Source organism: Procambarus clarkii, chromosome 59 (genome assembly GCF_040958095.1).
Source record: "Procambarus clarkii isolate CNS0578487 chromosome 59, FALCON_Pclarkii_2.0, whole genome shotgun sequence".
NCBI classification, from domain to species: domain Eukaryota; kingdom Metazoa; phylum Arthropoda; class Malacostraca; order Decapoda; family Cambaridae; genus Procambarus; species Procambarus clarkii.
Window position 1 is genome coordinate 32878396 of NC_091208.1, and position 23351 is coordinate 32901746.

The 23351-nt window shown below is 49.0% G+C and overlaps 1 protein-coding gene across 1 annotated transcript in view; it reads left to right on the plus strand.

Moving 5' to 3' along the window:
• Window positions 1-23351, plus strand: part of LOC123768304 (uncharacterized) — a 379377-nt gene that overhangs the window by 348738 nt on the left and 7288 nt on the right. Inside the window, exon 11 of the mRNA XM_069307207.1 lies at window positions 145-297. Within this exon, the coding sequence (XP_069163308.1) occupies window positions 145-297 (153 nt within the window). The remainder of the gene's footprint in view (window positions 1-144; window positions 298-23351) is intronic.

Sequence of the window (23351 nt, forward strand, 5' to 3'; positions counted from 1 at the left end):
GCGATTTGAATCGTAGCCGGCATCCTCGGTCGCATTCGTATGCCATGCGCAGCTTAAGGGTTTAGGGTTAATGTGACGTGTTCACAGGTAATATGATTTCGAGGTCCTTTGAAGTATTTATAGTATAGGTTTTATAATTTACAGGATGAAGACATTACAACTCTAGAAACCCTGGAGCGAGCTGGGGAGGTTGCAGGACTTACTAAGGACCAGCGTGCACACATTCAGGAGCACATGACACAAGAGGTGACAAAGAACCGTCTAGAAACGTACACTGAAGAAGCTGTTCAGTATGGGGTATGTGGCCTTAAATTGTATCTGTACCAAAAATGGGTTGTAGGATCTTGTTATTCATATTCATAGTTTTAGAGGGTGCATATTGTTTTGTGATTATAGATATCATGTTTGAATGCTAAATGTAATAATGTTGAAATTATGTAGTTACTTTCATATTACACTAATGTTGGCCTGCTGGCCGCTCCAGGCAACAGCCTAGTAAACCAAACTCTCAAGTCAAGCCTGGCCTTGGGTCGGCCTTAGGGAGTAGAACAACTCCCAGATCCCCATCAAGCAGGTATCAAGGTATATTTTCTGGGTAATAGGATGCTCTGTCTTATTGGATGCTCCTGAAATTTCAAAGGAAATAAAAACTTTGATGGGGGAAGCTCCTTATGGCTGTCTGAAGGTATTTCGCTGAGAGTGCTCCCACTTACTAATTCACATCAGTTGCAGAGTTCTGTTTATCCTACCATGGACCAGAATCTCGCCCTCTCACAAGATGCAGAGAGAGGGTGATACTCTGCCACTCCCACTGAGAAAGCATCCAGAAAATCAATGCACCAATACAACTGTTGGGCTCAAAAAACCTAAACCTCAAGAATTTGTAAAAAAATTATAACACTTGAAACTAGCTCAAACTCAAATAATTTTCCCAAAGTTTATTTTGTAAAGGAACATGAGCTGTCGTTTGAAGATGCTTACATGGACCAAATAATGGCTGAGTGCTGTGGCTACCTGCCTAGTGCTTTGAACATCATAAACAGCATTGTGTTCACTGATATCTGAACATTATACACAGTGTTTATCACAGTCAGGCTCTTCTGTAATACTACCAACGCAAAATAATAGCAGTTTCATAAATATTTATTCATTTTTTAGCGATGCTGTGGTCATAAGTTGAACAGCAATGCTGTTAGCTGGTGCTGCATGCACCAGCCTTGGTGGCTCACTCTGAACTATAGCCTTCACACTCAAAAATGGTGCCCACGAAATCTGAACATAATTATTCACCCTATCATATGATGGGATGCGTGCAGTCGAAGAGTTAGGTCACTTACCATATGAACTAGTCAGTTGTCATGTACCTTTCACCAAATTTCATTATTTCTTGGGGAGAGCCCCTTCGGCTCCCCGGAGCTTATCTAGACTGATATGCTAAAGTCAGACATTGGCATCAGCCATGTGTATGGAGTTCTGTGGCCCTACCGGGGACCACAAGCCAGAACCTGGCCCTCCTCAGAGAGGCATGGGAGTAATGACCTATAGAAACCCCCATGTGGTTGGAAACATTCTATGTCTGCCATCGACCGGGTCAGGTACCCAGAAAGGTAAGCGTCCCAGAAACCCCTATTCAGGTAAAAATTCCTACCGAAAGCTGAACAAGTAGATAGAACTCCCCAAAAAGAAACGAGCAAATAAGCATGATGTCACACGTCGCCGCGCTGCTGTCTGCGCAGCTCCCCCCTTCCTGGGAAGGGGGAGCCCCAGACCCTCGCCCAGCTATCCACCTTTCAGTTGTGAGGCTGATGCTATAGGCAACGGTCGTGTGCTCCGGCTCCAGTGGTTGTTTCAGCACTGTACCTAGAGTGTGGTGACTGTCTTCTAGGTGGTGCGTGAGCTGGGAGTGATTCCCAGTACTCGGGCAGCATGTGCCTAGGGTTTCCTTCCTTAGGTGCCCTGTAAGTACTGCCCTTGGGGCTTGGGGTTACCTTCCCCAAGTTCCTTGGGTTCTGCCTTTGCTAGGCCGTTTACTGTTTTTTTCGGCTGCCCTTTGTGTGCTGGGGTGTTCTGTTTCTATTGTTCGCCTTAGGGTGAAGGGCAGTCTTGCTCTGACTGGGGCACAGAATACTGCTCAGCTTGTTTTCACCAATCATAGCGCCCGGCTCTGTTCCGTCTGGGTACGCTGATCTCTTGCGGGGTTTTCTTTTTCTTTTGTTTATCTGCCTGGTGGGGGGGGGGGTGTCTGGTTTCTTGCCCCCTGCGTACTGAGTATTCTTCCGGTGGTTTCCCCTGCTAGGTCTCCGTGAGTGTACACGTCCCGGGGGTTCAGTTCTTTGAAGGTTGTTTGGTAGACTTGGGCGCCGGTTAGCAGTACCCTGCCTGGGATTACCTGGACATGAATTCCGTAAATGCTCAGACCCTAGGAATCCCCAAGGGGGCGCATGGGTTCATTGGATGTGACCCCCGAGTCCTTTCTCGCTTTGTGCAAGCGTTACTAACTTACTTACTTTGTGCAAGTTCGAGGGTTGCTCTGTTCCCTTGTCTCAGGGTGACTCTCACTGTCTTTGCCTCCGTCTGCTGCTTGTGGGGTCGGTGGCACCTTCGGCCCATAGACCTTCGAGTGTTGTTGCTTGTTTGTGACTCGGTTACCCTGTCTTATGCGGGTACAGGCAGCATGGGCGTTGCATGTGGCGTTTTGCTGCTGGCAACTCACTAGGTAGTTTGCTCCCTGGAAATCCCGACACTACCCCATTTTCGTTGGTGTGACGGAACTTGGGGGTGTTGGTTGCTTCAGTTTTGTTTCCTTCTGCGCCCTCCTGTTCTTCCCCCGTAGTGGTCTTGAGACTCAGGCGGTCTCGGGGAATTCCCCCTTCCAGGGTAGTGACGGGGCATTCGAGCCTGTTCCTCCAGCCGTGTTATGAGTCTGGCAGTGGCCTCCCTTCCTGAGTACTTGTCCGGCTGCCCTGGCTTTTCTTGAGGCTGGGGCTTTGGGGGAACGGCTCGGCCCCGGGACCTGCCTTGTGGGTTCCCGGGGCTGACATTGGACCCCGCCTGGGTTTTTCTACCCTCTGGGCGGGGCTTGCGGTTAGGAGGAGTGGGTTTTTTCTCCCCGCCCCCTCTCTGTACATGTTTTTAGGGGTCGGCCCCTCCCCGGGATCGGTTCCTTGTCCCTTAGATCCGTCGGTTCCGTCCTGTCGGTGGGTACGTTTCTCCACCCTTCTTCTTGGGACGGGCCTTCACCATCATATTCTCCTCTTCTCGAGGTTCTGCATGGCTTTTGGTCTCGGATGCGACTTTGCCTTCTGTGCCTTAGTGCTTCACGCTTGCTTCTTTATGTTCCAGAAGGATCGGGAAGATTTTCTTTCTTCCCGTATTATTGGAACGTCTGTCGTCTTCCGATCCTTTCTGGGGCTTTTTGGTTCTTCGCCGAGCTTCTCGGTTTTCGGTCCTGTTTCGTTCTTTCGTGTTTGTCTCCTCTCTCCGTGCACTGTTTTGTGCTGCACAGGGTTGCCAGATTTAGCTTCTTGTCGTCCGATTGGGCTCCTTGTAGCCCAAATGGGAAGCTGTGCTTTGTTTCTTTTCACTTCTTTCTGCTCTTTTCGACTATGGTTGGCAGCTGCCCTGTGTACTCTCATCTGGGATTCGGTCGTTAACATCACTATTGTCTGTTTTTTCTAGTCACATTCTTGGTTTCTTTCTTCAGCTCGTGACTTCTAGCAACCCACATCTGGTATCCCTGCTGTGCATGCGCCGTGGTTTGTTTTGATGTGGGCGGTGTGCACATGTGCTGAGGTCCTGCGTTCTTTGTCTCTCGGACGTTTCGCCTCTCGCTCCTCTCAATTCTCCAGTCCGTGCCCCATAGGTTCTGGGGTATTCTAGATTGTTGCTATGGGGAAGACGCTGAGTTTTCCCTGTATTTGGGTGAGGGGCACTGCCATTCTTCCACTAGCGGTGCTCGCGGAATCTTCTCGGTTACGTTGTGTCGTGACACGTTCGTGCCTACGTTTTGCAGGTGAGTTTATGCGGTCTGGCATCTCTTTCGGCCAGGCACTGGTTCGTGGTTTTTGGATACGAATATAAGAACATCAGAACACGGGTGATTGCAGCAGGCCTATTGGGCCATACGAGGCAGCTCCTATTTATACCCATCCAGTCCCACTCTTATGTATGTCCAACCCATGCTTGAGTCCAGCTAGGGGCCCCACCTCCACCAGGTTACAAGGTGCAGTGGTGGGGGTATATGTTAGGGAGTACATGTTACTGTCAGGATGTTCTGAGGTGACATTTTGCTGCAGTTTTCATACTGTGGTTGCGTGTTGGGGATTGGTTGTTAGGCATTTCCTTGTTCGTCTGGGTTAATGGTTGCCAGGAGGGTCACGGCCCCGTTTTTCGGGGTCCTATCTGGGTCACTCATTTCTTGCCCGCCTTGCAGTGCCTTGCTCAGCCCTTCCATATACATTGGATTCTCTGTACAGTTCTTACCTAGTTGTACTTCCATAGTTGTGTTTGCGGGAGTTGAGCTTTGGCTTTTTGGTCCCGCTTCTCACCAGTCATTCGCTCATGTGCAGGTTCCTGAGCCTGCTGGGCTATATCGTATCTGCGCTTGAAGCTGTGTGTGGTGTGATCCTTCACCACATCTCTTCCTTATGCGTTCCGCTTTTCTACTACTTTGACACTGCTCTACTTCTTTCCCATGTCTCTATGCCTCATTTGGGCTCTCATTCCACCGGTGTCCCCTGGTGCGAGTGCCCCTAGGGTTCCATAGTCGGTCTTTCTCTATCTTCTCAATTCCTTTGAGAATCTTAAATGTGGTAATCATATCCTCGTAGCTCGTACTCCTTGGTTCGGGTACTGATCTGGTGGCATACCTTTGCACCTTTTTCCTTTTCCTCTTGTGTTGGGACGTGTCGCACAACTCTGTGTTGTTGGCGAGGCTTGTTGGGACATGCCCAGTGGCTCTGTGTTGTTGGTCGTGTCCCTTTTATTTCATTTGCTACTTGCCTTCCTCGTTCCTCATCTTCCTGCTACGCTCTTGTCCCTGGGTGTTGGCGCTGGAGCTTTTCTTCTGGTCTTTTCTTGTGTTTTTCCGTTATCTCATTTTGTCCTACACATGGTTGTGTGTTTTGTTTGTGCCTTTTGGATCTCCTGTTGCCAGGTTTGGGTTCCTGATTTCCTGGCTTGCCCTTCCTGTTGGCATTTTCACGGTCTCTCGGTGTCCCTTCTCTAGAGTCTCGCGTTGGGACTGTCGTTCTCTGATCTCCTGGCGGGCTCGCTGGCGTTGGGATGTTTTTCTGTACGGCAGATGTTCCATCTCCTCCTTTGCCGGCTTGGGTTTCCGGCTCTGCTGGCTCCGTGGTCACACCCGAGATCTAACCGCGGCTCCGCCTCTTCCTGGGCTCGATTGGCCCATGGCGGGGCTGGTTCGGTCTGCCTCGGGTCTCTCACTTGTTGGTAATTGGGTGGCTTCGTTGATGATGTGCTGTTGACCTGCGTGCTTCTTCTTGGCGGCAGTGTTTTTTTTTTTTTTTGCAGTCTTTCCTTTTCCTTCTGTCCCTTCTTAGGTAGCTGTGTTTGTTGGCGTGGTCTTTGTCCTTTTCTTGTGGAGGTTAGGGGCCGTCATCTACCCCCACACTGTCGCCTCGTATTGTGCAGCGCTGGCAGAGCCGTTTCAGCTTGCTTTCAGTATTGGTGTTACATCTGTGCCGTTTCACAAGCTGTCTCATGCGTCGTTTCGCCGTCGGCCTGTTCAGGCGCCGCCTGAGCCGTCCTGTCATTGGACAGAGTGCTCTCTTTTTTTCTTCTCCACGGTTTGTTGAGGCCCCTTCGGTTCAGGTTTGTTTCTCTGAGGCTCTTTTTCTGTTGGCATTAGCCTCTAGGGATCGGGTCGGTGAGCTTCATGTTTTGTGTCCAGTTGCAGCCTTCCGCCGTTATTTGCGCGCCACGGACTCTGTCTCCAGGGATGCGCTTTAGGTTGATCCGGTTTCCCTTCTTCCCTGTTCGCGGGTGTGGGTCTCCCAGGTTGTCTGCAGGGATGTTAAGGCTAGCCAGGCTGCGGTCTATCCCCGTGCCCATGAAGTTTCCAAGATCGCTGCTCTTACTGCCGTCATTGGCAACATGTCCTGGGCTGACATTCGGGCACGGGGTTTTTGGCGGTCGAACAGAGTCCTGGCTACTCGTTACCTTGTGCACGTCTCTGGGCCTAGTCAGGCCTGTGTCGCTTTGGGTCGGCGGTTGCAGCAAGTTGTCTCAACTTCGGGTTGAGGAGTGAGCAACGACCGCCTCCCGGGTAAGTCCCTATTCTTTTCCTCTGTGGGTAGTTAGCTCCAGGGAGCCGAAGAGGCTCCCTTCAGAAAACCAGCATTGAATGTAATGAAACGCCATTTTCTGGGAGAGACCCAGAGGCTCCCCGGCATCCCTTCCTCCCTCCAGTCGGCGTTATTTTCGCGTGTTTTGACATCCAGCCTAAGAACTGAAGGGTGGATAGCGGGTGTGAGGGGTCTGGGGCTTCCTCTTTGTCACGATTCTTATTACGATTCTGCCAATTCTCCCGAACCTCGTATTATGTTATTGTTTTCTCTACGTAAATATTGCTGTCAGTTGTATAAGATTTGTGTATATAGATATATATACATTATATATATATAACATAGATAGCTGGGTAGTGTGTGTAAGGTTTGCTTTGGTGGTGGATGTCACGTGAAATTAGCCGTGTGGGCGGTTGACAATTGGGAATGGCCAGGGCGATTGTTGGCAAATCAATTGCCTATAGTTTTATATTTATTTATTCCCATATTTGGTAGCCGTTATATTTCAAGGAATGTGAGACCAGTAATTACAACTCTTAGTTAATAATGTTGGAGTTTAGGGCTGACCTTTGTAAATAGAATGTTCACAATGTTCATGCGAACGTTAATTGGTGTTTGGGTAGACGGTTAGTCGACGTTGGGCCTGCGGACCACGTCCTGGGCAGTAGAGTGGCGGCTGCGGTCGAGTGCAGTTGTGTTTAAGGGGGCATATCGATGTAAAATTAAAAGTGGTTCAATTTGCTTATAAATTTTTTTATGAAATGGTTATAGAAAGGGCTGCAGCTGGTCTAAGTTTCATCATCACACCCTAAACAGAAAAGGAGAAAAAAAATAAACAACGAATTATGCAACGAATTTTCAAATAGTTTCAGGGAACACATGTATCAACTAAAATCATTTCTATAACACTCAGATATTAAATTAAGCACATAATAAAGGATTCTAGTGATCAGTTTTATCAAAAAAGTGTTTAGTGCAATAATATAATTATTCAAAGTTACCCTTCTAAAAAATATGCAATATATGATATTTATAAATTTTTATATAATCAACAAATAGACTTTGGACTAAAATGTCTACTACAGTCTGTAGAAGCACAAACGCTACATATAAGGTGTAATTTGCATGTAAATTGATAAATAAATGAAAGCTCTGAAGTACTTTGAAGGTGTAAATTACTTTCCAGAGTAAAATAAAGATTCAAGTTCGGCCACCTGTAGCTGAGCTTGACTTCGACAGATTTCGTTCATAATTGGCACCCTTGCAGATAGGCATCCATTGAGCAAAGTGTGCAAGTTTCATGCAAATCCCTTGATAACAAACGAGAACAAAAAATTGGCCAAAAAAAAAAAAGAAAAAAAAAAAATTTACATATAAATATATTGCACATACATATTACAATTATTACAAGAGTTTGTGCTTCTACAGCACATAGTAGACATTTTAGTTGACACATGTGTTCCCTGAGATTATTTGAGAATGTTGAACATTCGTTGCATAATACGTTGTGTATTTTTTTTCTCCTTTTCTGTTTAGGGTGTGATGGTGAAACTTGGACCAGTTGCAGCCCTTTCTATAACCATTTCATAAATAAATTTATAAGCAAATTTAACAACTTTTAATTTATAACGATTTATAATGATATGCCCCCTTAAGCTAAGTTCTTGATTTTTGTTTATTTTAAGCCCATATACATATTAATTTATCTGGATAGACGATTTTAGTGTATATATGGCTTACTCCATATTCTGGTGATAGTGCTCAGGTCTCAAATAATTACTTGCATTCTATAGTATTACATGCTGATAAATATTTCTGGCTACTATTTATTTAATGGTTGTTAAATTGTCACCCTTAGCAAAATATATTGTTCTCCCGTTTTTATACAGTGATTAATTATACCCCTAGACACCTATTGGCATGGCAGATTGTTATTTTTTCTTTACACTGTGGGAAGAAGAACATTATTTAGTCTCATGGGTCGTGACACTCTTTTCTCTCCCGGGGAGGGGGGAGCTATGCAGACAGCGATGTGTGACATTTTTTTTGCTTATTTCCTTTAGGGGAGTTCTATCTACTTGTTCGGCTTGTGGTAGCAATAATTTCACCAGAATAGGGGTTTGTTTTGGGATGCTTACCTTTCTGGGTGCCTAACCCGGTCGATGGCAGACATACGATGCTTCCAACCACATGGAGGTTTCTATAGGCCATTGCTCCCCTTGCCTCTTCTGAGTGGGCCAAGTTCTGGCTCGTGGTCCCTTGTAGGCCCATAGAACTCCATACACATGACTGATGCCAAAGTCTAACATTAGCATATCAGCCTAGTAAGCTCTGGGGAGCCTCCGGGTCTCACCCAGAAAATGGCGTTTCATTACATTCAACGCTGGTTTTTTACTTTTTGTTTTTATTTTCCTTGCCTGGTTTGGCTATAGTTCCACTTATAATAATTTGGTGACCCCCATGATTGTACACATTACAGGGGTTTCAGTGTTTGATCTCCCTTCTTGTTAGCTTTGGGTCTTAACCAGTTAGCAGCACCTTGCCCCAGTTTCCCGTAGCAGTCAGTCTACTGGCCTTCGAAAACACTGTCAGGGCTCGGTGGACCTATTGATGCATTTTCCGAGTTCCAGCCCACCTCGTGCAGATTTGAAGGTTGCTGTGTGCCCTTATCTCAGGGTGACAGTCATCACTTTTGCCTCTGTCATTCTGCCTGTTGAGTCAACAACACCTTTGACCCAGAGTCTTGCGAGTCGTGTTCTCTGCTTGTTCTCCAGTACTGTTCTGGTGACAATTCAGTTAGGGTACAGGCAGCATCTGCATTGCATGCTAGGTTTAGGCTTCTGCAACTCGCTAGAGTAGTTTTCCATCCAGATGCCCGGCGGCTGCCCTGGTTTTTTTTATTGGGACCCCTGACTTGGGGGCATTAGTCGCTTCGACTTTGGTTCAATCCGTGCTCCCTGGTCCTTCCCATGTTATTCATCCTGCACCTCCCCTTCCTCTCCCCTCCCCCCTACTTCCAGCTCCCAAATGTCAAAGGCTTTTGGAGTCTTGGCAGGGTTTAGTTGGTAATGAGACTCGGGCAGCTTCGGGGGCTGCCCCATTCGAGTTGGGGACGGAGGCACTAGAGTCGGGTTCCTGCTTCAGAGGCTTCTGGGTCCAACCAGCATGTCCCCTTCTTTTCAGCCTTTCCCTTGGACTCTGCCTTTTCTTCAGGAGAAGAGGATATGGAGGACGGCTGTGCCCTGGGGTCCTGGGCACAGCCTGGGCACTTGAGGGATCCTGGGTCTGGGGGAGGAGTTGACCTGGTGGAGGGCCTTGGGCCCCCCTTTGACCCCGCCTGGGTGTTGGTGCCTTGTTTGCAGGGCTTGTTGTTGCAGGGGGGAGGGGTTTTCTTACCCCACTCCCTGTATGAATATGAATTGGGGTCGGCTCCGGGTTCCCTTGGGTTCCTCGGTTTCATCATTCCAGAGGTTTTCTGCCTCTCGAATCTCACCAAAGGAGGTTTGGGAGGCTCTTGCTGCATAACACCTCTGAGACTCAGATTCCGCCTCTGTGATGGATCTGTCCTTGTTTGAATTTGGTTCTTCTTCCCCATTTGGGTGGCATTTGAAGGTTCCAGAGTCTTCCTGGCTGGCAGACTGCCCATTCTTTTCGTTGGGGAGCATAGCAATGGTTCTGTCGGACCCGTACGCTTGAGTGGCGAGAAACTTCTACCGTTCTGCAGGTTTACCTGGGGGGGGGGGCGGGGCGGGGAGAAGAGTTTGAGCGCCTTAATGCGTGCTTTTTTCACCCTTGTGCTCTCTCGGGATGTTGACCTTGTGCAACTGCACGTGCAGGATCCTACTCTTTCGGCATCATTGGTTGCTGAGGAGTCCTGTCTTTAGGAGGATGTGGAGGCATTGAGTGTCGGGCCTTCGTTTGGTGTGCTGGCCTCGGAGGCTTCTGCATCGGCTGCGATATTGAAGCTGTTTACACCTATCCTAATGCAGTGTGTCTGCTCTTTGCTTCTCGCCTTGCGTACCATCAGGCTGTGCTCGCTCTCTCTTTGGAATCCACTTGGGCCCTGGCTCTTAGGTTTTCGTCGCCGTTTTGTCCGATGCTGTTTGCGGAGACTGCTGTCAGCCAGTTTCTGCAGGTGGCTTCGTTTAGTTATCATCCTATATCGGACTTGTTGGTTCTCCTGGGTATCCGTTCTCGGCCTTCTTGGAGGGGTCGTGCCAGGGCTTAGGGTTCTGCTGGTTAGGGTGGGCCATTGATGTCGGCTTCTGAGTCGATGCTTCCTTCAGAGCCAGTGTCGTCTGGTCGGCACGGTGATTGCTCTGTTCGTCGGCCAACTTCTCATAAGGGGCGTCAGGCCATTCGCGGTTCGCCCGGTTGACAGGGCAATTGGGAAATAGAAGAAATACAGAAAACATATACGGCATATATAGACGCAATAAAATACCTAAATTATTGGGATCCTCTCAAAGCTCTCCAAATGTACTCACTAGAAAGGAGACAAGAGAGATACCAAATAATATACACGTGGAAAATACTGGAGGGCCAGGTCCCAAATCTACACAGTAAAGTAACAACATACTGGAATGAGCGATATGGAAGAAAATGCAGAATAGAACCAGTGAAGAGCAGGGGTGCCAAAGGCATAGAGATCACTGTATAAACATCAGAGGTCCACGGTTGTTCAACATCCTCCCAGCGAGTATTAGAAATATTGACGGAACAACTATATTGACGGGCATCTTTAAGACAAAACTAGATAAATTTCTCTAAGGAGTGCCGGAACAATCGGGCTGTGGTGGATATGTGGGCCTGCTCCAAGCAACAGCCTAGTAGACCCAGCTCTCACAAGTCAAGCCTGGCCTCGGGCCAGACTTGGAGAGTAAAGGAACTCCCAGAATCTCATCAAGCAGGTATTAAGCAGGGCAGCTTTGGGGGCTGCCCCATTTGAGTCAGAGATGGAGGCATTCTAGCCTGCTCCTCCTACCAAGGCTTCTGGGTTCAACCAGCAGACCCCCCTTCTTTTCTGCTGCCGTTGATATGGAGGGGTGGCTCTGCCTTGGAACCTGTGGAGAAGTTGATCTGGGGGGGGGGGCTTAGGGCCCCCCCCCCCTTTGATCTCGCTTGAGTTTTGGTGCCCTCTTTGTGGGGTTTGTTGTTGCAGAGGGGAGATGTTTTCTTATCCCCCTTCCCAGCATGAGTATGAATTGGGGTCGGCTCCTTCCCGGGTTCGGTTCCGGGTTCCCTTGGGTTCCTCGGCTTCATCATTCCGGAGGTTTTCTGCCTCTCGAATCTAGCCTAAGGAAGTTCGGGAAGCTATTGCAGCTTACCTCCTGCGAGACCCAGATTTTGTCTCTGTTTATGGATTCGTCCTCGTTTGAGTTCGGTTCTTCTTCCCCATATTGGGTGCGTTATGAGATCCTGGAGTCTTCCTGGCTTGCAGACTGCCCTTTCTTTTCGAAGAGTGTGTGCCATGGGTTGTGTCAGACCCACTCGTTTGAGTGGCAGGAGGCTGCCACCGTTTTGCAGGTTTATATGGGAGGCAAGTTTGAGTGCCTTAATGCATACCTGTTCGCCCCTGCACTTCCTCGGGATGTTTGCCTTGTACAGCTGCATGTACAGGTTCCCACCCTTTCGGCGTCTTTGGTGGCTGAGGACTTGCACGCTCATGGGCATTTGGCCCCGGTTTTATGCCTCTTTTTCCCTTCTCGAGTTGTTCTCGGACTGGGTTGGCGAAGATGTGGAGGCGTTGAGGGCTGGGCCTTCATCTGGTGTGCTGGCCTCGGCAACTAGAGTGTTGGCCGCATTCTTGAAGCTGTTTGCGACGATTCGCAGGGTGGCGGTATTCTCTGTTTATTGCTTCTTGCTTAACGTGCTGCCAGGCCGTGCTTGCTCTCTCCTTAGATTCCGCTTGGGCCCTAGCTCTTAAGTTTTCGTCAACTTTTTGTCCATTGCTCTTTGTGGAAGCTGTTGTCACTCGGTTTCTGCAAGCAGCCTCATCTAGTTGTCATCATATGTCGGACTTGTTGGTTCTCCTGGGGGGGGGGGGGGGGGGAGGGTGTTCTCGGGTTTCTCAGAAGGGTTGTGCCAGGGCTCGGGGTTCTTCTAGTCGCGGTGGGCCATTGGTGCCAGTTTTTGAGCCGATGCTTCCTTCGGAGCCGGTGTCGTCTGGTCGGCGAAATGCTCGTTGACTGACTTCTCATAAGAGGCCTCGGCCCTTTCTGTGGGGAAACGGACTTGTGGGATTTATTTATTTAGCAATTTATATTAATGAATTTTAATTTATAATTTTTATTTAATTTATATAGTATTTTTGTTTTTATGTTAACTTATTTCGATTGTGGACTGTATGATGTTTAACCCTTGGGCTGCTAAGGGTCATAATGGCTTCAATACCCACAGGTGCAACAACAAATATCCAAAAAATACTTTCGTCGTATAAAAGTGTTCATATGTATTCCCCTGATCACGGGGAAAAAAAATCGTAGGTGGCATATTTTGGGCGCAATAGGGCGGGGAAGTGTGGCAAAATATATATATGTAACTTTATTACACACAGAAATCACAATAGCGTGATGCATCAATGAACAAATCCACAAAGGCCGTGACGAGGATTCGAACCTACGTCCGAGATCATCCCAGACGCTGCTTTAGTCGACTGAGCTATGACATGGTAAAAGAGTTTTAAGAGAGAAGTAAGGGTGAAGAGGTAGAATGGCCTATTGACATAGCTCGAGTGCATGGGGGAGTTGTGTAAAACCCTGGTTTGTGTCTCGGAAAGGCTGCAGGATCTAAGTAAGTTCAGTAGAACTTCTGGTTTCAACTCTTTTACCATGTCGTAGCTCAGTCGATTAAGGCAGCGTCTGGGATGATCTTGGACGTAGGTTCAAATCTTCGTCACGGCCCTTGTGGATTTGTTTATATATGTAACTTTTATTATTTAGCGATAATAGTATTACAGAAGACCTTTGACTGTGATAAAACTGACCAGAATTCTGATAATAGCAGGATTGTGGTGATATTTAGTGGTGCTCCATGGTGGGATGAGTAATGCTGAGGGAGGGAGGGGGTGGTAGCGTCGTCTACTGACTGTGTGTGGCCACCTTTTATTGACTGGATTTACCATACCAGCTTAGTGGTTCGCTATGGTGAACACAAATGTAGATACTTATATATAACAAGTTGTAATAACAGCAATAGGAGTATGTTGGGAACCGCCATTTTGGTGTGGGAGGTGCATCGTCTGCATGACATCATACATGCATCGTCATGTTGTTTACTGGTGGCCACTATAGTCTTTGGGCACCATACCAGCTTATTTATACAGGCATGGTGAATAAAAAATGTAGATACTTATATATAATGTGTATATAGTGTAATAACACCACAAACAGTATTGTTGGAGAAAAAATATTAGTGCGTCTGACCTTGAACCAGTGACGGCAGCAGCCACCAGCTGGCCGTGTATGTAGCTACGTCTCTTATTGCTTGAACTCACCACACAAGCTTAGATGTACAGTTATGGTGAACAAAACATGTAGATACTTATATTTATCGCCTGTGTATAGTGAATGAAATAAAAAACAGTATGGTTGGAGGAGTATGTTGGCGAGTGAGGAGGTGAGTGAGGAAGTGGTGGCAAGTGGCTGGTGAGTGAAGGCCACTCTTCGTTGACTTTTGACTCGCAATACCAACTTAGTGGTTCGTTATGGTGACCAAAACATGCAGATACGTATTTATAACATGTGTATATAGTGTAATAACAGCAAAATTATTTGTTTATTGTTTTATAAACATAATAATTGAATCACTAATATGAACACAATAATTTTGAGTACAGCGATGGTTTACACATTTTATTATACAAATATATCACAATACACACTATTGAATAATATACTGCAAAAAAGAAAAGAAAAAATCAGAGACATCAATCAGGCTGAACAGCTGTGCTGTGAGCTCATGCTGCGTGCACCAGCCTTGGTGGCTCGCTCAGTACTGACCCTCTCACACCCAGGAATGTTGGCCACGATTTTTTTTCTAGGTGGCGTCTGCCAACTATCGGTCGTGGCTGCACTATAGCTGCCCCTATCCCACGCGGGGTGTTTAAATTAAAGCGCTAGACACTAAAACAGCTATTAATGTATTGTGTGGTTTTGGTTTTGTTACTCAAAGTATCTATAAATGTATTGTGCGGTCTAAGGGTTAAAGTGGACTGTATAATATTAATTCCCACAAATAGTTTCCTACACAATCTGGGAGGTTATATTAATGTATTAGTCTATCATTCGGAATTATCAATTGGTAGACAATTCACTACAATGTTACTGGGTGTTAAACTACAACTACAATGGATTAGTTAATACATGGGGGAAGCTTTATCTGATAAGGTTTCAGCATTTTGTTATTGTAGCAAGTGTAGCCTGCGAGTCATGTGGTCTTCCACATGAATCTTTCAGTGATTCTACATTAATAACTTCACCTCTCAGTTCGCCTGCCAACGAGATTGCGCAATAATATTTTCTGCACCTAAATTATTCTGTTTACATGAATATTATAATGTTCTGAAATAAAGAGTTGAATTATTGCTCACCTTTCGGCTTGTTTTTTATATACAGCTTAACCTTCACAATGAAATAAGAGTTCTACAAATCATTTAGTATACTGTATGGATATAATGCCTTTCCAGGATGCGATGGTGTCGATTTGTACTGTCTAACTCTGCAACAATAACTGAACCATCCGTGGTTCAGGGACTGGCTAGGTTTCGTTGTGGGGTGGCAGGCAACCGCTTACCGCTTTTGTAGCTTTCCTTTTGGCTTAAATCTGGCACCACACGTATTCACACATCTTACCCATGTTGTGGTAACCCATCTGCGCCTGCTAGGGGTTCGGGTTCTGGCTTACCTCAATAACTGGTTGGTGTGGGCTCCCAGCTCGCGTGCTTGTCTGCTTGCCAGGGGTGTGGTTCTTTCCCAGCTCGCTGGGTTCGGGTTCCTGGTGAAATAGAGGAAGTCCCGTCTGATTCTCATGTGGGACTCTCGGACCGTTTCCTTGTCACTCCCTCCAGAGGCCTTTTTTCTCCCTCTGGAGACGTTGCTGAGGCTGCAGACCCACATTCAGAGGTTTCAGGAGGGGGGTTTGGGTTCTGGGTCACTCGGCGGTTGCTCGGGCAGTTGTGTGGGTGTCTGAACTTTGCTGTGCTGGTTTACCTGCTGGGTTGGGTCTGGCTTTGGCGTCTGTTCTAGTTCCTTCGGGGCCGCCCCTTCCACCTCTCTCACGATCGCTGAGTTAGGCCTCCGTGGGCCTTGCTTAGGTTGCTATGTTGCCGGCTTCCTCTTCAGGTTTTTCTTGGTTCAGTGCCTTGGCGCCTACCCGAGCATTTGCTCGATGTGTTCACGGATGCCTCATCTCTCAGTTGGGGCTTTGTGAACATTGCTTACCTGGCTGGCCAGGGGCGATGGGCTCCGTCCTTTTATAGAGTTCATAGCACAGTGCGGGAGTTCGCGGCAGTTTGGCTGTCCCTTTGGAGCGTTCGGATCGCTCGGGGATTCACGATCCGGCTCCATTCAGACTGTACTCCAGTAGTATATTGTCTGAACTGCGGGGTTCTTTTCGGTCCTTGGCTCTTTGGGGCTGGTCACTTCAAGTAACTTGTCTGCTGGATTCTCTGCTTTTGGCTCTTCGTGCGGTTCATATCCGGGGACTGTCCAACGGCCTGTCTCGGTTCATTCCCCTGTCCACGGAATGGACGGTCGACGCCGACTCCTTCAGTTGGCTTTGCCAAACGTACAGGCTCCCAGAGGTGGACCTCTTCGCGTCGGCATGATCTCAGCGTCTACCGATATATGCGGCACCTTTCTCCGACTGTGTAGCCATCGTGGTCGATGTCTTTCGGCAGGACTGGTGGCTGGCCCAGCCTTGGTTTCAGGCGCTGCTTGCTCTGTGTCCAACCCCTCTTCTTCCAGCCGATCGGACTGGTCTGGTACATGACTGGTTTGGTCTACTCTTCTGCTCTTCACGTCTGGTCTTTTTGATGCGGGTGTATCACCACTTGTATGGTGATCAGGTGGCTTCTTTCATGCTGTCCCACCTGCAAGCTTCGTCTCGGCGACAGTATGAAGTTTCCTCACATTCTATTTGCCATTTCCTCTCTCTTTGTAGGTTGTCTTCTATTTCTGGTCGGGTTGTTTTGTCCTCCTTTCTTGGCTGTTTCAGGACTGTCATTTGATGCCTAATATTGCTTCCTATTGTGATTTCCTATTATTCCTATTTAACGCCTCTTATTGTGAGGCACTGGCGGAGGCTCTTTAGCTTGCGTTCGGGGTGGATGTCACTTCTGCCCATTCTGTAACCTTTCTCGTGTTTTGTTTCACCTCCGGGCCGGCTCATGTGCTGCCTGGGCCGTCCTGGTCCTTTGACTGGGTGCTCTCTTTTCTTTCTTCTCCTCGGTTTGTAGTGGCCCCCTTCGGTTCAAGATTGTTTTGCCAAGGCGCTGTTTCTGTTAGCATTGGCCTGTGGGGGTAGAGTTGTTAAGCTTTGTGCTCTCTGGTGCAGAGGTTTCTGCTCTTTAGGTCCTGGTGGTCGGTTTGTTCGGTTGCAGCTGTCTCCTTCTTTTCTGGCGAGGAATGAGATGGCGGCTTTCCAGAGGGGCCCTTGGGTCATTGATGCTTGGTTCGTCAGGCTGGGGGTGCACCATGTGTTGTGTTCGGTTACGGCACTTCACCGTTATTAGCATGCCTCGGCTTTTGTGGCCGGGGATACGCTCTGGGTTGATCCGCTTCCCCTCATTCCCTGTTCCAGGACTAGGGTCTCCCAGGTCGTCCACAGGGTTATTAAGTCTAGCCAGCCTGCGGTCTATTCTCGTGCCTATGACGTTCTCAGGTTTGCTGCTTTGGCTGCCGTTTTTGGCAACATGTCTTGAGCTCACGTTCGAGCACGGTTTTTTTTTTTAAGTCGAACAGGGTTCTGGCCACCTGTTATTTGGTAAATGTTCCTGGTCTCGGTCGTTCTTATGTGGCTTTGGGTCGCAGGTTGGAGCCAGTTGTCTCGACTTTGAGTTGATGAGCGTGTGGCAGCTGCCTTCTGGGTAAGTCCTTCTTTTACTTGTCTTTGGTATCGTAGCTCCAGGGAGCCGAAGGGGCTCCCCACAGAAAACCAGCGTTGAATGTAATGAAACACCATTTTTCTGGGTGAGCTCGAAGGCTCCCTGGCACCCTTCATCCCTCCAGTTGGCGGATTCGTTTTGTTTTGATACTCGGCCTCTGAACTGGAGGTGTGAGTAGCCGGTGCATGGGGGTCCAGGGCTCCCTCCTCCTGGGAAGTGGACGGGGGGACAAGTGGCGTGGCTGCGGTGTATGACGTTTGATTGTTTGCTTGTTTCTTTAGATTTGAGAGAGTTCTCCCTCTCTGTTCGGTCTTCGGTAGCAAATTTCTTACCATACCTTGAGGTTACCTTGAGGTGCTTCCTCGCAGCCCGGTCGTCAACCAGGCCTCCTGGTTGCTGGACTGATCAACCAGGCTGTTGGACGCGGCTGCTCGCAGCCTGATGTATGAATCACAGCCTGGTTGATCAGGTATCCTTTGGAAGTGCTTATCCAGTTCTCTCTTGAACAGTTATGTTATAACTGTTCAAGAGAGACTAGTTGACCAACACGCTTCCACTACACATAAGGGGCCAGTTATGCCCCTTATGTGTAGTGGAAGCGTGTTGAACAGTCTCGGGCCTCTGAGTTCTCTCTCAGAGTACCTGTTGCACCTCTGCTTTTCAACAGGGGGTATTCTGCACATTCTGCCATGCCTCCTGGTCTCATGTGATGTTATTTCTGTGTGCAGATTTGGGACCAGCCCCTCTATTATTTTCAACGTGTAAATTATTATGTCTCTCCCGCCTGGGCTCAAAGGAATACAGATTTAGGCTCTTTAGTCAGTCCCAGTAGTTTAGATGTTTTACTGAGTGGATTCTAGCAGTAAATGACCTCTACACGCTCTCCAGGTCAGCAATTTCTCCAGCTTTGAAAGGGGCTGTCATTGTGCATCAATACTCCACTCTAGATAGCACTAGCGTTTTGAAAAGTATCATCATCGGTATAGCATCTCTAGTGTGAAAAGTTCTTGTTATCCGACCTGCCATTTTTCTTGCAGTTGTGACGGCTACTTTATTATGTTCTTTAAAGGTAAAGTCTTCCGACATGAGTGCACCCAGATCCTTTACATTGCCTTTTCGTTCTATGATATGATTTGCCTGAGTTTTGTACAGTACGTGGTTTCCGTTTTTATATTAATTTTTTCCGTAGCGCATGAGCTGGAACTTGTCTTCGTTAAACATCATATTATTTTCTGTAGCCCATAGAAAGACCTGATCTCCATCTGATTGGCCCCCTCCCCATCCGGCTCGTTGGCGTCGTGAGGGGGCTTGGTGGACGGCTGCCGGAGTGTGATGCTCCGTGGGGCAGTCCTCTGTCCTTTTCTGGCCTTGCACTCCTGCTGCTGTCTTCTCTAATTGTGCCGGATCGCTTTTCCTCTTCCTTATGTTTCGTTTTTCTCCCCCCTCTTCTCCTATCTGCTTGTCGTTTCCTGCCGACCTTTTGCTTGTTTTGGATTATTTCTTTGGACTTCTATTTTGACGCCCGGGTGCTTGAGGAGGCATACTCTTGCACCCGTAGAACTGTAATACCCAATGTCTCGAGCGAGGGGAACCTTTTATTGTCAATCCCCCTTTCGTCGCTGAACCTGATCTCGACGGACTGACGGTTCTTCAGGTGGCGTTTGTGGGGCGTATACTCACGACGCACCCCTAGGGGGCCCCGGCATGATCGGCGATAGCTTCCTGTTGGGTGTCCTGCCTCTAATTGTGGCTCCATGGTGGGTATGGGGGCACATTCGTGGATGATTTTTTCTCTTCGTTTCAATGTCGTTGAATGTTTCCGTTGTACCCTCTCAGGCTCGTGGGGTGGGCGACCAAGCCCCCGAGTCGGCCTGTATTGGAAGACCAGGCTCTGTAGCTCCCGCTGCGTTGGGCCCCGACCTTGCTCCTCCTTTGACCGTCCTGACTTCTTCCCCCAGCTCCCCTCCCTCCTCTGTGGTTGGGTCGAGCCTCCAGCCCCCGGTGGTGACCACTTCGTCCCCTGGTGCGGCTAAGTCTCTCGTTGTGACTACTGCGCCTTTTGACCCCTCGCTCTCTAGGGGTTCTCAATGCCGTTCGCGCCCCAGCCGCACTCGCTCGATTCCTTCCCGTGCTGATGCATATCAGGCCTTGTTTGGTCCTGCTTCATGGGCCAAATACTTTGATCTCCTCCCTCTTGATTCTCGCCTCCTGACGATTTCTCCCTCCAACGGCATCTTGTAGATTTCGTGGATGCGTCTGTTACTTTCAACCCCACTCGTCTCGGTACACGTGTCGTTGCTGCTCCTTCTCAGGATGCAGCTTCCCGCTTGGCTGCCTTATCTTGCCTTGACGAGATCTCTGTTCGGGTCTCCAAGAACGTTCAGATGAATGCCAGTGTTGGCACTATTTTCCTCCCACCCCATGTTGCAACCGGTGTTCGGAATCTGCAGGATTGTCACGATGATATTCGGCATGTCCTTGATGCCCAAGGCCATTCTGTCCTCCAGGTCGATTCGTTTACTCGTCCCCCTCGTGGTCGTCGCCGTCAACCCCTTCGCGTTGTGAGGATCACCTTTGATGGTAGGACCCTTCCATCCTCGGTCATTCTTGCTGGTGCTAGGTGCTCTGTCCAGGAGTATATTCCTTCTCCTCGACTTTGTAACAAGTGCTGGAGGTTTGGGCATGGTGCCCTCCACTGCTCTGGGACTGTCTCTCTCTGTCCTTTGTGTGGGGGTGAAGGTCACTCTAAGTCGGAGTGCACTTCTCCCCAAGCTCGCTGCCTCAACTGCGGTGAGGCCCATCCTACCTTCTCCCGTGCCTGTGTCCATTACAAGCTTGAGGCAGCCGTCCTCAACCTGAAGCACCGGGAGCATTTATCTTTTCCTGAGGCGAGGCGCCAGGTTCGCCGGCTCCCGCCTTATACTAACATCTCTTATGCTCGTGTGTTGCGCTCTTCCTCTCCTCGTCCTTTCCCCCTTCCTCAGACTCACAACCGTTTCCGGGCCTTGGACCCTGATACGCCCACTGCCCCCTCCTCTGTCCCTTTGTGTTCTGTCCCGAGGGGTCCCCCTCCTGGTCCTCTGTCTGGGGTTCCCCTTCTTTCTACCCGGTCTGTCATGTCTCCTGTGTCTTCTTCCTCATCCCCCTCCGATCCTCCTTCCCATCCTCCTCCTCCATCTCTCGGCTCTCCCCGCCGCTTGTCGGTGCAGGCGGATGTCCATCGCTCTCCTAACGGCCGTCGTGTGTGCTCTCGTTCAGCTTCTCCTGTTGAGACACTAGAATCCGTTGCCCGGTACATAGTTGCTGGGACACCAGTCTCTTTAAGTCAGAAGCGTAAGCCTGGCTCCTCTCCTTCCTCCTCCCCGGCGGGTAAGAAGGCTTCGCTTTCTTCTTTCAGCTCCTACTTCTGGCTCTGTTGCTCCTTCCCCTCCCGTTTCAGTGATTGCACCCCCTGTTCCTGCTATGGAGGTTTCTTTGGCCCCTGCTTCCCTTTCGGTTGCTGCTCTTGCTGGAGTGCGCTCCCCTCTTTCTACTCCCCCTCTTCCTGCTGCTGTCCTTGACTGCTCCTCTCCGTTGTCTCCTCCTCTTCCTCCTCCTCCTCCTCCTCCTCCTCCTCCTCCTCCGGACCCCGCCCGCCCACCTCTGATCTGTTCTCCCGTTTCCTTCCCTCCGTCTTTGCTCAGTTTACCCATGCTCCCTAACCCTGACTTTGCTGACCCTGATCCCGACCCTGATATTCTTTAACGTGCTCTGTTGCTCTTTTGCCTTTGTTTCTTCCTTGTTCTCTATTTTTGTCCTTTCTCTTCTCGTCGTTGTCCATTCTTCAATGGAACGTTCGAGGTTGTTACGCCAATTTCCTCGAACTCCAACTTCTGATTTCGCGGTTTTCGCCCGTTTGTGTCTGTCTCCAGGAGCCGATGCTTGGTGCTCGTCCTGGTCGTTTTCGTGGCTATTCCTTTCTCTCCCCCCCCCCCAGCCGTTGCTGGGGCTTCTAATTCTTCTGCTCTTTTGATTCGTGCTGATGTTCCCTTTGTTCCTTTACTTTTTCCTTCGCCTCTCCATTGTTCTGCTGCTCGTATCTTTGTGGGGAAATGGTACACAGTTTGTTCCATTTATCTCCCCCCCGAGTGTCCCGCTCTCTCTTCCTGATTTGAAACACCTAGACTCCTTGCCGGAGCCTGTGCTCCTGCTGGGTGACTTCAATTGTCGTCATTCTCTTTGGGGTGACGTTCTGACGAATACCCGGGGTCTCCTTCTTGAGCCGTTTCTCCTCTCTTCTTCCCTGTCTCTTCTGAATTCTGGTGAGCCCACTCATTTGGACTCTCGGACTCGCACCCTTTCTTGTCTTGATCTTTCTCTCTGCTCTTCTTCTCTTTACTTAGATTTCACGTGGCAGGTTCTTGATGACCTCCATGGAAGTGATCATTTCCCCATCCTTGTTTCCTTTTTCTCTTTTCGCCCTTCCCTCTCTTTCCCTAGGTGGCAGTTTGCTAAGGCGGACTGGACCCTATTTACCCTCAGTGCTGCTCTCTCTGACCTCTCCCTTCTGCCTCTCTCTCGCGCTCTCCTCCTTTTTCATGACACTGTCTTCAACGCTGCCCTCCGCTCTATCCCTCGCTCTTCCTCTCGGAGTCCACGGAAGTGCGTTCCCTGGTGGAATGCGGACTGTGCTCGGGCTGTCCGCTGTAAGCGTGCAGCCAGGAAGAGGCACCGCCGTAGGCAGACGACCGATTCTTTTCTTTTCTTTCGGAAAGCGAGTGCGGTGGCCCATAGGGCCATCCGTACGGCTAAACGTGAATGTTGGGCTTCTTATGTCTCAACAATTACGTCCGAAACCCCTCTGGCCCAGATCTGGAAGCGTATCCGCAAGATAGCTGGTAAGTTCGTTCCCGATGTTTCACCGGTCCTTCACCTCCATGATACTCTTGTGGCGGACCCGTTGCAGGTCGCTTCTGAACTGGGTTCCCACTTTTCTTCTGTTAGCTCTGGTCTTCATCTTCCCCAATCTTTCCTTCTTCGTAAACCTGTCCTTGAGTCTCGTCCTTTAGATTTCTGCACTCATCTTCAGCTTCCCTATAATGATCCCTTCTCTCTCTCTGAACTTCGTTCTGCCCTGGCCCTCTGTGGTTCTACGGCGGCGGGCTCCGATGGTATTCGTTATGAGATGCTTCGCCATCTCCCTCCGTGCACGTCTCAGTATTTACTGAGTCTGTATAATCGGATCTGGGAGTCGTCGTCAGTCCCTGAGGACTGGCTCGATGCCGTTGTCCTCCCTGTTCGCAAATCAGGGTCTCTGGGTACTTCCCCTAAGGACTTTCGCCCTATTGCTCTCACAAGTTGTGTCTGCAAACTCTTTGAACGTATGGTTAACGTTCGTCTGATGTGGTTCCTGGAACACCATCACCTCCTCTCCTCTTCTCAATTTGGTTTCCGCAAGTGCCGCAGCACGACAGATGTCCTGGTGAACTTGGCGGTCTATATTCGTACTGCTTTTGCTGCGAAGACCTCCGTTGTTGTTGTTCTTTTTGACCTGGAAAAGGCTTACGACACCACTTGGCGATATCATATTCTATCTCAACTTCATTCTTTTGGCCTTCGTGGTCATCTCCTTGTCTTTCTCCGCAGCTTCCTCTCTCGTCGTTCCTTTCGGGTGCGCCTTGGTACCGCTCTCTCTGCCTCTTTTCAGCAATACGAAGGTGTGCCCCAGGGTAGTGTTCTGAGCACTACTCTTTTTCTGGTTGCCCTCAATGGTCTTCTTTCCTCTCTTCCTTCTGGTGTCTTCACCGCTCTCTATGTCGATGATCTTACCCTTTGCTGTCAGGGTGATGATTCGCCTCTCCTTCAGCGCCGGCTTCAACTTGCAATTGATGCCGTGTCCTCTTGGGCCACCGATCATGGCTTCAAGTTCTCTACTTCTAAGACTTGTGCCATAACTTTTACGC